Source organism: Bison bison, unplaced genomic scaffold (genome assembly GCF_000754665.1).
Source record: "Bison bison bison isolate TAMUID 2011002044 unplaced genomic scaffold, Bison_UMD1.0 scf7180017864115, whole genome shotgun sequence".
Taxonomy (NCBI): Eukaryota; Metazoa; Chordata; class Mammalia; order Artiodactyla; family Bovidae; genus Bison; species Bison bison.
In genome coordinates this window covers 1,074,158-1,085,470 of record NW_011494687.1, presented here as the reverse complement: position 1 = coordinate 1,085,470, position 11,313 = coordinate 1,074,158, and the positions used below count along the sequence as shown (strand labels likewise).

General features: G+C 43.7%; 1 protein-coding gene across 4 annotated transcripts in view; it reads right to left on the bottom strand.

Moving 5' to 3' along the window:
• Nucleotides 1–11,313, bottom strand: part of RBMS2 (RNA binding motif, single stranded interacting protein 2) — a 78,246-nt gene that overhangs the window by 17,175 nt on the left and 49,758 nt on the right. For all 4 annotated transcript variants that reach the window (XM_010839262.1, XM_010839260.1, XM_010839261.1 and 1 more), the window contains exons 4-7: nucleotides 8,868–9,034; nucleotides 4,204–4,262; nucleotides 3,273–3,364; nucleotides 1,695–1,852 (exon numbers count right to left, since the gene is read on the bottom strand). In XM_010839262.1, coding sequence (XP_010837564.1) covers nucleotides 1,695–1,852; nucleotides 3,273–3,364; nucleotides 4,204–4,262; nucleotides 8,868–9,034 — 476 coding nt within the window. The remainder of the gene's footprint in view (nucleotides 1–1,694; nucleotides 1,853–3,272; nucleotides 3,365–4,203; nucleotides 4,263–8,867; nucleotides 9,035–11,313) is intronic.

Genomic DNA, 11,313 nt, shown 5'->3' with positions numbered 1-11,313 from the left:
AAAATCTTAAAATAAATAAAAACCATTTCCTAGGTGGGCTAGGGAAAGCTGAAGCCCTACAACAGTGACACTAAGCTCCAAAGAAGGCGCCCTGGAAAACTCTACAGCTCAAGCAAACACCTTCGAAAGATGGTACCGATGATCCCACCTGCAGGGCAGCAGAGATGACACAGAGGTAAATAAGACTTTTGGACTCAGTGGGAGGGTGGGATGATTTCAGAAAAAAGCACTGAAACATCAGAGAAGGCGATGGCACCCCACTCCAGTACTCTTGCCTGGAAAATCCCATGGACAGAGGAGCCTGGTTGGCTATAGTCCATGGGGTCACTAAGAGTTGGACACGACTGAGCGATTTCACCTTCCCTTTTCACTTTCATGCACTGGAGAAGGAAATGGCAACCCACTCCAGTGTTCTTGCCTGGAGAATCCCAGGGACGGAGGAGCCTGGTGGGCTGCCGTCTATGGGGTCGCACAGAGTTGGACACGACTGAAGCGACTTAGCAGCAGTGGCAGCACTGAAACATACACATTACCATATGAAAACTAGGTGACCAGTGCTGGTTAGATGCATGAAGCAGGGCGCCCAAAGCCAGTGCTCTGGGACAACCTGGAGAGGATAGGGTGGGGACGGAGGTGGGAGGGGGGTTCAGGATGGGGGGGACACATGTATACCTATGGCTGATTCATGTTGATGTATGGCAAAAACCATCACAATACTGTAATTATCCTCCAATTAAAATAAATTAATTTTTTTAAAAAAAGAAAATCACTCATCTAAACCTCTGCTTCACAGGGTAACCAAGGCTCATAAAGGTCTGATATCACACGGGCAGTTAGTGGTAGAGCTGGATGGAGAATTTAAGGCTCTCAACAGATCTGGAAAGGTAGACCAGATCTTCCATCTAATCCTGCCTATCTTGAAGCCACAAGGGCAATGGCTCTCCTCTATCACCCACTCCTGAGACCTTGGGCAAATCACTTCATATTGAGAACTTTGGTTTTCTTTTCCATAAATAGAGAATTAATATTTATTTCAACAACATTATAAGGAACTATACTCCAACTTTTTTAATTAAAAAACTACATAAGTAAAAACTCAAACTGTATAGTTAAAATTGAATTTCATTTCATTTACTGTCAATAAAATTTATTTTTTTTAATAAAAAAATATTTATTTCATAGAGTAAATGAGATAAGACAGACAGAGGTTCGCTCAGTCATGTCTGACTCTTTGCAACTCCATAGACTGTAGCCTGACAGGCTCTTCTGTCCATGGAATTCTCCAAGCAATACTGGAATCGGTTGCCATTCCCTTCTCCAGGGGAGAAGGGGTTGAACCTGGGTCTCCTGCATTGCAGGCAGATTCTGAGTCACCAGGGAAGCCCAAATGAGATAACAGGATGAGAAATACTCAGGAAACTAGAACAGGATACAGAATTATAATCTTTTATTCTGCTTAGTTCTAGATCAAAGGAACAAAGGCTAAAGTAACAGGAAATAGTGGCAAAAGCACAAAGATTTGAGAGCAAACAGTTTTTTGAGTATTGTGACCTATAATTAAATGAACTTTTGATTGACTGTCAAGAACTTTTGGCCAGTATTTTGGTCCTGGGGGCAGGTCACAGACTTTTTGATGACCTTCTGTGTGACATTCTTTATTAACGTCATCATCTGCCACTCTTGGCATCCCTCACCTGGCAAAGCCAACCCCTCTGCTGGTCCCACTGGTGTCTCGAAGGATTCTAGTGGAGATAACCTGGCCAAAGGGCTTCAGCATTCCCTCCAGTTCTTGCTCATCCATTGACAGCGGGAGGTTTGAGATGTACAAATTCGTGGGGTCCTGCTCCTGTTGCTATGGAAATAAAAGTGAAAAAATGAATTTCATATCTCTTAACCCTCTCCCACCCTTAGCCGTTATTCGCAAAATGACATTTCAGAAAAGAGAGAGGAAGAAGGGACAACTGAACAAAGAGAATCTTAGCAACTATTTGTAACACCTAGTCCCAATACCATGGGTTATGCATCATATATTGAGTCTAGGCCAAAAACCCCACAGATCTACTATTTCTAGCACTGTACGAGCCCGAGCCCGTAAGACAAGTCAGGGACGAAGTTTTGGGCTGTCGCTTTAAGAACCAGGAAGAGCAGTACTCCTCTCTCCCAGCCGGCAGCCTGTCCCAGAGGCTGGATTCTCCTGGACTGCCTCGCTTCCAGGGTTGGATTGTTTTGAGTAATCTCCCTTCCCCCTCTTCCGGCCACAGCAGACTCCTCTTAGTAGCAGGAATGTCTGTACACTCCCTGATGGAGGGCACGCTGGAAGAAGAGAGAAGGGAAGTGCTGGGGGCTACACCAAGAGCCAGATGTACAGCACACGGGGTCACCCCAGAAGTTCCAGTCTCACAGGAAGTCTGAAGTCACTCCAATGTCAGAGGGGTTTTCTCCACAAAGAAGAGGTGGGAGAGCACCTCCAGGGGGCAGACTCTGTAAAATGGCAACAACTTCCCAGGGTGGTGCTGCTAACAATTTAAGCAGTCACTCTGCCCCAGACAGCGGGTCAGCTGCAACCTTACTCCCTCTTCTGCCTTTCCTTTCAGGGCTTTCTTTTTCTTCAACCATTACAGGAAAGGATGGCTGGCAGGCAGGCCTGCTGCATCAGCCCCTCTCAGGTATTCACAATGACCTTAGAAAGGCAAGAGGGTAACTCCACCTAAGAGAAGAGGGAAAAGTCTCTAGCTTTCTAGTAGCCTAAATGACAGACGGGAGAAAGGAAGGGATAGTTTCCTTTCTCTCTGTGGTGTCTATACCCCCAACACCCTACATATCACCCACCCCACCCCAGCCCGTTCCTACAGGGAACAGTGCTGGGAGGTGGAAAGCATTGTTCTGAACTTTGGAGTTGCACAACTGGCTTCTTCAGAGAATGCTGCAAAAATACCACGAGCTATTTGGTAGGGAAGTGGGACGAGGGTGGAGATAGGGAAACAGCTGGAGGAAGGGAAGACGCCTCTGGACCCTCTTGCCTGCTTATAATACTTGATGAGAGGAAGAGAGTTAACAGAGCTACCTGCCATGGGTTCTGAACACCACCTTCCTCTAGCAGCAGAGGCACTCAGTGGGGCCCTGGTTGAGACTAGATATAGACAAAACGCACTGCAGAAAGCCCTTGCCCTTCAACCACGTGGCTCTTAAGTCCTCTGGACACCTTGGAGTCCTTCAATCTAACTACCTAACTACCACCTCTCAGAGGAACAGACATGGGGTAGTACCCTTACCTTTGCCATCTGCGCTTGTACACCACTGGCCTTCAGTGCTGTAACTGCTTTCTGTGCTGCTGAAGGACTGTCGAAGTCCACAAAGCCATAGCCTGGAACAGGGAAACAGAGTCACTGGGAGGCAGGAGGTGTAAGGGAGGTAGGAGGCCCCGGCTTTTCAGGAAACAGAGGAAGAGTTTCGACCCACATAATAGAAGTGGCAGGGAGGAAGAGAGATTAAGAGGCTTCAGGTGGTTTTCCATGGGCTCCCCAAACCCTGTGAGATTTGGTCTACTTTATAGCTAAGAATGCCAAGGGCCATGAGGTCTTTGTGGTATCCTTGCCTTCCTCCCTCTCGCCTAAGAAAAACCCAAGGTTTCAACAACTAGGCTCCTCTAGTAACTCACGGCCCCCCTCTATTTCCAAAAGAACTCCCTCCTCTTTTCTAGTCACATCCCAGAAATGCTAGGCATGTAGGAAATACAGCCTCTCCACTGCAGATAGCCAGCCACCTGCTGTAAGAAGCCCCTCCTCACCCCAGCGTCCAGCCCCTTCCCTCTTTCCCTCTCCACCTAGAGCTGCTCAAAACCCCAACAAAATTAAGCTGTCCCATGTACACCAACACAAGACATTTACAGTGCTCTGCTAAGTAGAAATAGTCTCACGTGCTCGTATCTACCATCCAATCCAGGGGAGCATGACACAAAGGCGCGGTCAAAGGACTCAAAGGCACTCTGTGCAGGATTCTAGCCTTGGGTCCCCCAAACAGCACTTTTAGCTCAAACTCTCTGGTCACCAAAGAATCTACATACCTACCTGACTTTCAAGCCTGAACCCCTGAGAGACGCCACCCTGGTAGTGGAAACCAGGGGCCTGAAGCAGGGAGGGATGGAGGCAAGCGAGGGCCTCACCTGCAGCTCTTCTCCACCAGCAGGAATAGCTGTACTCTCACCTTTGCACTTGTTTGTGGTCTTGTCCAGGATGGCCTTAGTGGAGACAATCTTGCCGTATCTAAGGGAGAAGAATATGCAAAGTGATAATCTGGGGGCAGGGGTTTAGACAAGGACAGAGACTGCGACATCTAGAGGAATCCACGCCCTGTCTTCACTTCTACTAGGAAAAACTGTCATGCTCAATCCTTAGCAATAAGAACAAATGAATTTAAAATGTCACACTTCTCATATAAACCTATTCCCCAAAGGCATCTACAAGAAGTAAGGTAACTGTAGTCCCTACACTGTCAACACATTTCTCTCTTCTCCCCCAAATAAGACTCAGATACCAGTTAGAAAGAGACTACTGTCTTTTTGGGGGGAAAGAAGCTTGGTGACATCCATTCATCAGTGTGCAAGGGCAGAGCTCTGGCAAGAATTCCCTGAAGACTAAAAGTAATCCTTGATATTACTTATCTTCCTTTGGACAAACAGCATTTCTCCCATGAAAATCTATTTCTCTTCTCTAATGTCCCACTCCTCACTCTTCGACTGGCCCCCTGACTGAAGGTCAACTTAAGCCAAACTGCATTTATTCAAATCCTGATTCTGCCACTTAGCTATGTGTGATCTTGGACAAGTCATTTAATCTTTCTGTGCCTCAGACTCACCATCTGTAAAATGGAGAAAAGATTGTTGGGAATATGAAATGAGATCATGAATACAAAGCACCAATGTCTACCAAAAAACACCTGAACACTGTTAATGGCTATTATTATAACATTATATCCAAAGGACCTCAACATTTAACCAAATGGCTCTCTTTTGGGCTTTAGTGTCTAAGACTTCTTTCTCTTTTCGGCTGTGCCATGTGGCTTATGGAATTTTAGTTCCCCAACTAGGGACTGATTCCAGGGCCCTGGCAGTGAGAATGCCAAGTCCTAATCACTGGACTGACAAGGAATTCCCTGATTTCTACCTGTCAAGATTTCAGTGTGTTAGGGAGTGGGACTGGGCATTAGATTAAATGCAATAGCTGTGTTAAGAAAATTACCCAAAACTTGATAAGGCAGAATAAGGATTTCACCTTCTTTCAATGTCACTCTGGAACATTGTTTACAAGGCCCATTCAAGGTATATTCTATTATCTAGAAGGATGTTTCTTTAGGTTGCTATTTATTACTGATGAGGCTCAGATTTTATGAAGATACATATTAACTTGTAGATTTTTATCTAGTAGAGATACAAGTAATTTTTGTCCATTAGAAAAGATAATCCCAAAGGTTACTGTTTTACTGTCCTAAAGGGTATGAAGCACTTTTCTCTGTAACCTAGTAATCTTATTTACTTTCTTCCTTTAGTACCTATCGATACTCAGTCTCTCAAATGCTCTTTGAACTCATTTTACCATTCTGCTAGTTCCCTCATTAATGAGTAAAGTAAATATTGGCATAGGCTCACCTATATTTGTAGGAGAGTTATATTCTTCAACCTTTTAAAATTATACTTTAGCCATGTGGGGTCCTGTGGAGTTCCCCAAACTTGTGAACAGTGGAGTACCACTGTTCCGGGATATATTAGAAGTGTTCTACTAGAAAGAAATCTCTACATTCTACTCGAGGAGGGTGAACCATATTAGAGAGACAGAAAAGAAAATCACTAACAAAGTCAGGAGTATAAAATTTAACTGGAAAACAGTTGGCAGGGACTGAATTACCTGAAACAAGGATTTTTTTCTACTTTTCCTCCCATTCCATCCCTAAAGAACAGATGATGATTGATGTAGTTGCTTTGCTCCTTGACAACCCCTGACTGTTCTAGTGGGGCTCTGTGACCCTCGGATTAGACAGAATAAGCCAAGTAGGGCCCTGGAGGCTAGAATAGATGTGATCCTAACCCTCTGGGCTGCATACTTGGATTCTTCCCCAAATTTAGGCAAGAGAAGGGATGAGGGAGACTGTGAGCTTGAGAACACACATGCTGCTATCTCCACCCAGGCCCTAGGGTGGGGCTCACTGTGGTCTGAGCAGCCTGAGACTCTGAGCTCAGAGTTTCCACTGCAGCTGGCAACAGCTGGATCGTGCTGCTTCCTCCGTGGAAGGAGCCCTCCAAGAGAGAACCGGGAGTTCCAGTTCCAGACTCCACGCCTCTCTTTCCTGCCCACCAGGGCTTAGGATCCAGCGTACTTCCCCTACAACCTAGAGAGATAGCTGGGACAAAGGCAGGAAGTCCTTCTATGCATGGGAAACACCATTCACAGAGAGGTTTATCTCCCAGCTCACACGCCTGTGAGGGTTCCACCCACCTGCTCTTCTCAGCTTCCCTTTCGTCATAACTCATCTAGCACCTATTTTTTTTCTGCCGCACTCCTACGTATGGTCCCCTCCTGGGCTCCTTACTCCCATCCTATATGCTCCCATCCTTATTATTCTCATCCCTCAGACACAACAGAAGGTAAGGCAACTATCGGTAAGGACAAAATGAGCCTTAAAGTAGAGTAAAGCAGAACTGAGTTTTTCCTCTGTCTTGTGGAGTCACAGAATTGATTTTTGTAGCACACTATATTTAGTCCAAGAAACAAAGGGTAGAGAAATCAAGGAACTATATTGATACAGTACTCTCTTCCTTCATATGCTAAGTCACTTTAGTCATGTCCGACTCTTTGCAACCCCATGGACTGTAGCCTGCCAGGCTCCTCTGTCCATAGGGATTCTCCAGGCAAGAAGACTGGAGTGGGTTGCTATGCTCTCCTCCAGGGGATCTTCCCAACCCAGGGATCAAACCCACGTCTCTTATGTCTCCTAAAGATATTTTGGCCACTTTCTATTCCCTCAAAAAATTACTAGTCCTAGACTAAGTCCCCTAAGTTCATTTAAATATCTTTCTAACAAGGTAAGCTGAGGTAAAGGATCCAGTGTTATACACATATCCAGCCTTTAGAGACTGATTCTGTGCAGCTTGGTGCAAAGAGAATTCCAAAACCACAACTTCAGAAGACTAAGGGATTTACAGAGTACCTCTGAGGCCTCATACATTCTGGGGGAAGGATGTTCAGCCTCTCCAGGATTTGGGACAGCTGGCACACGCATATACTGTTATGGGAGTTTGTGTCAGTTTGACCACTTCAGAAAATTGTTTACTAGTATCTACAAAAGCTGAACAAATGTATACCCTATAATTTAGCAATTTTACTCCTAGTAACACACATGTATATACACATGCAACAAAAGTCTTGCTCAAGTTCATAGCAGCACTATTCATATCTGTAACTGTCACATACTGGAAACCAACCCCATATCTAGCAACAGTAGAACAAGTAAATAAACTGTGCTATATTCCTGTGATGGAATTCTAGAGAGCAAGAAGAATGGACAAAGTTTTGCTACAAGCAACAATGTGGATGCATTTCACAAACAACACTGAGAAAAAGAAACTAGACATAAAATGGTATGTGCTATATCATTATATTTATAAGAAGTTCAAACAAGCCACATTAATCATTCAGAGGTCAAGCAGTAGATACCTTTGAGGGTAGGAGAGAGATTGTCACAGGGACGTGGGCTTCTGAAGAGCTGATAATGTTCCATTGATCTGCGTTACAAGGGACTCTTACAAGGATGTGTTCACTTTATGAAAATTCACTGTTCTGTAAGCACTTATGATTTGTACACTTTTCTGTATGCTTGTTATACTTCAACAGTTTTAAACAATGGTAAATTTAGGAACTTCCCTGGTGGTCCAGAAGTTAAGAATCCACCTTCCAATGCAGGTGACGTGGCTTTGATCCCTAGTAGGGGAACTAAGATCCCACATGCCTCACAGCAACTAAGCCTGAGTGCTGCAACCACTGAACCCACAGGCCACAACTAGAGAACCCGTGCTGCAACTAAAGACCCCGTGCACTGCAATGAAGATCCTGCTTGCCGCAACTAAGACCTGGCACACCCAAATAAACAAACTCGAAATAAATTTCTCCTTCTCTGTTAGTACTCCCATCCTACCAGCCTCCAATCACTCCCCCATATAAATGATCTGAAACACATATTTTTCTGCTACATAGAATTGAGCTGGCATCTCTGCATGCGTGCAATTTTTCCGGCTTTCCTAACTGGGCTAATTCCATGGTAGTTATCTCTACCTCATGACTCAAGTCTATGCAAAAGGACCCCTAAGATCTTTAGGGAGTAAATACCAGTTGACAACTCTTTCTTCATATTCTTCTTTATCCACTAGCTTGAGGGCCCCTCTGGGTCCCTGGAAATATCTCTAGCAGCAGAAACTCTTCTAAGAGCATAATTCAATTTAGTCCCACTTTCTTCTATCCTCACTGCCAACTCTATCTTCTGATCAATATCTTCAGAGATATTGAGCATTTCTATTCAAGGTGTAAGGACAGAAATCTTTCCACTAAGACCATCAGTTCTGGATACATGCTGGAAACAAACTCATATACTAACTAGGCTTTCCAGGTCAGCCTGATCTGGCTTTTTTCCGAGAAACACATGAAAGTTTTATATATTGGCAGTACATAGAATGTCTTTCAGAGGGGTTGCTGAGAAACCTTGTGAAAATAGGGGTAAAAGCAAAATAATACTGCATTTCAGGATAAGAGTATCTGGTAAGAAGCCAGCATCACCAAATCTGTACTGTCCCTGGAAACCTATCCACGTGTGCCCCAACTTACGACTGACACAACTTCACTAGGTCCTGGTCAGTAGTGCTTGGCTGCAATCCCCGGATGTAGAGGTTGGTCTTACTCAGCTGGTCATGTGCAGAGCTCCCACTGCTGCTGTTAGGGGTACTGCTGCTTGGACTAGGTGGTGCCATTTGCTGAGACAACGACACATATGGCTGCGGGGAGACACGAAGAGCAAAAGGTCAGAAAAATCACACACTTAGATGCTCAGGAGTGAAGAAGATCTTGGCCCTTGGAAAGAATGATTCCAAACTCGAACAGCAATGAAGTCATAGAAGAGTTTTTTAAAAAATGAAGGAAAAAAAAAAAAACCTAGAAGAATTCTTCTCTGAATAAGAAAATATTTAACTGTCCTTTCACGGAAAATGAGAGGTCAAAATATGTTTGCTAAAGGTTTAGAAAAAAGATACTTTGTGATAGAGAAGTGTTCTTTCTTACTATATAGATGCTGGAAATACAAGTGATGTATGCCTCTTAAGTAAACTGTGTAATGAGACAAGATTAATAAAAATCTAAGTTCTATTCAAAAATGACAGGGAGGAACTAGTAATTTATCAAATCAAGAAGGTATAGAAACGCTGAACACAGATTATTCATAGAGCTGTAGAACAGGAAAACTGCAAAATACTTGCAAGAGTTTGAAAATTATTATACACTTGGACAAATAAAATGAAATACTAATTATCGTGCCAGGTAGTAAAAAATGACATTTTTCACTCTGCTAATAGGGGTTTAGTCGTAAGTTCTTTACTTATTTAAACCTTTATTTTAAAGGTTTAAATATGAATGAATACTAGATAAAGTATGGGTAAGGAAATCCAACATTTGGGATGAAACATCTGTAATCTTTCACTATTGATACCAGGACAGGCAACCTGACTCTGCTACGCTTTGGGGGTCCTTCTGTTAGAGAAAAACTACCAGGTTGACTAGAACATGGATTCATTCTTTCCAGGCATATTTTATATCCTAATGCTCTAATCAAGCTTCTAGCGTATACAAATATATGTTTCATAATACTCTAAATTTGCATTTGTTAGTTACTAAGTCATGTCCGACTCTTTTGCAATCCTATGGACTGTAGCCTGCCAGGCTTCTCTCTCCATGGGATTTTCCAGGCAAGAATACTGGAGTGGGCTGCCATTTCCTCCTCCAGGGGACCTTCCCAACCCCAGGGATCAAACCCTAGTCTCCTGCATTGCAGGCAGATTCTTTACTGTTGAGCCACTGAGGAAGCCCCCAAATTTGCATAACTACCTACAATGTGGTACACTTTACTATATCATACTCAAATTCCAGTTCTCCCTTGGCTTAAAGCACTTTACAGTACAAATCTATTTGGAATTACTTTCCTATAAAATGCCAGCTTCATCTCCAGGGTTTCCCCCACCTGCTTTTCTTTGGTGGCGGTGGCAGTAAGAGACTGGAGTGGTAACAAGAAAAAGAGATACATAAATATAAAAGAGGGGAAACCTTCCCCCAAATAATCTTAATGTAATATGTGCCTCTTATATTTCATGCCTCTGATCTTTAGAAAACTCTTAAAAATCTTTGCTCAGGCTAAATATGTTGAAGCAAGTATTTCCCTATTTCTGTCATTAAAAAATGTGCAAATACACATTTGTATCCACTTGCAAATACACTGTTCACTCCTTAGCTCCATACTACAGCGAAGAAGAAACTCAATACCACATTCTGGAATGGCCCAAAGACTCATGACCTACTGCACCTCCTGATATACCCTATCTATTTCCTATCCCTGTTCCCCTCCAGCACTCATACTAGGATTTTCCATACAAAACAATCCACATGCTGACAGAATATGAATTATGATTCCTCTGTGGTGGCAGTGACAGTCAGCAAGTGCAGGGCAAAGCATGTGTATTTTTTAAGCAACTTTCAGACAAGACAAAAACAGGGCAAATAAACCTAAGTCATACATCCAGTGCTAGAAATGGCAGTACTTAAGAACAATGTTGAAATCGCCAGTAAATTAGTAGATATGTAATAATAATCAAATACTAGTGTCAAGACCTCCCCCATTGTCACTACTATGGTAAGTGCACCGTCTGATTTAGAGGCAAGAAGATTATGACCTATATTCTAATCATGAGTGCTTCTGAGTTCAGAATAAGAAGATCACTGCTAGAGGTCATTTGCTAAGACATCCTTTCCTCTTAGCTCAGAAAGCCAAGCTGATGCTTCTAAATATAAGATTCTAGGGAACTCCCTGGAGGTCTAGCGATTAGGGCTCAGTGTTTTCACTGCTGGGGCTGGGTTCAATCTCTGGTTGGGGAACTAAGATCCTGCAAGCTGACGGTGTGCAGCACCCTCACGCCCCGGCAACCAACCAGGATGAGAGTCTGGGCCTGGGGATGACGGTGGTGCCGGCAGTACAGTGGCAGCAGAAGCAACTCTAGTAGCATCGTATCAG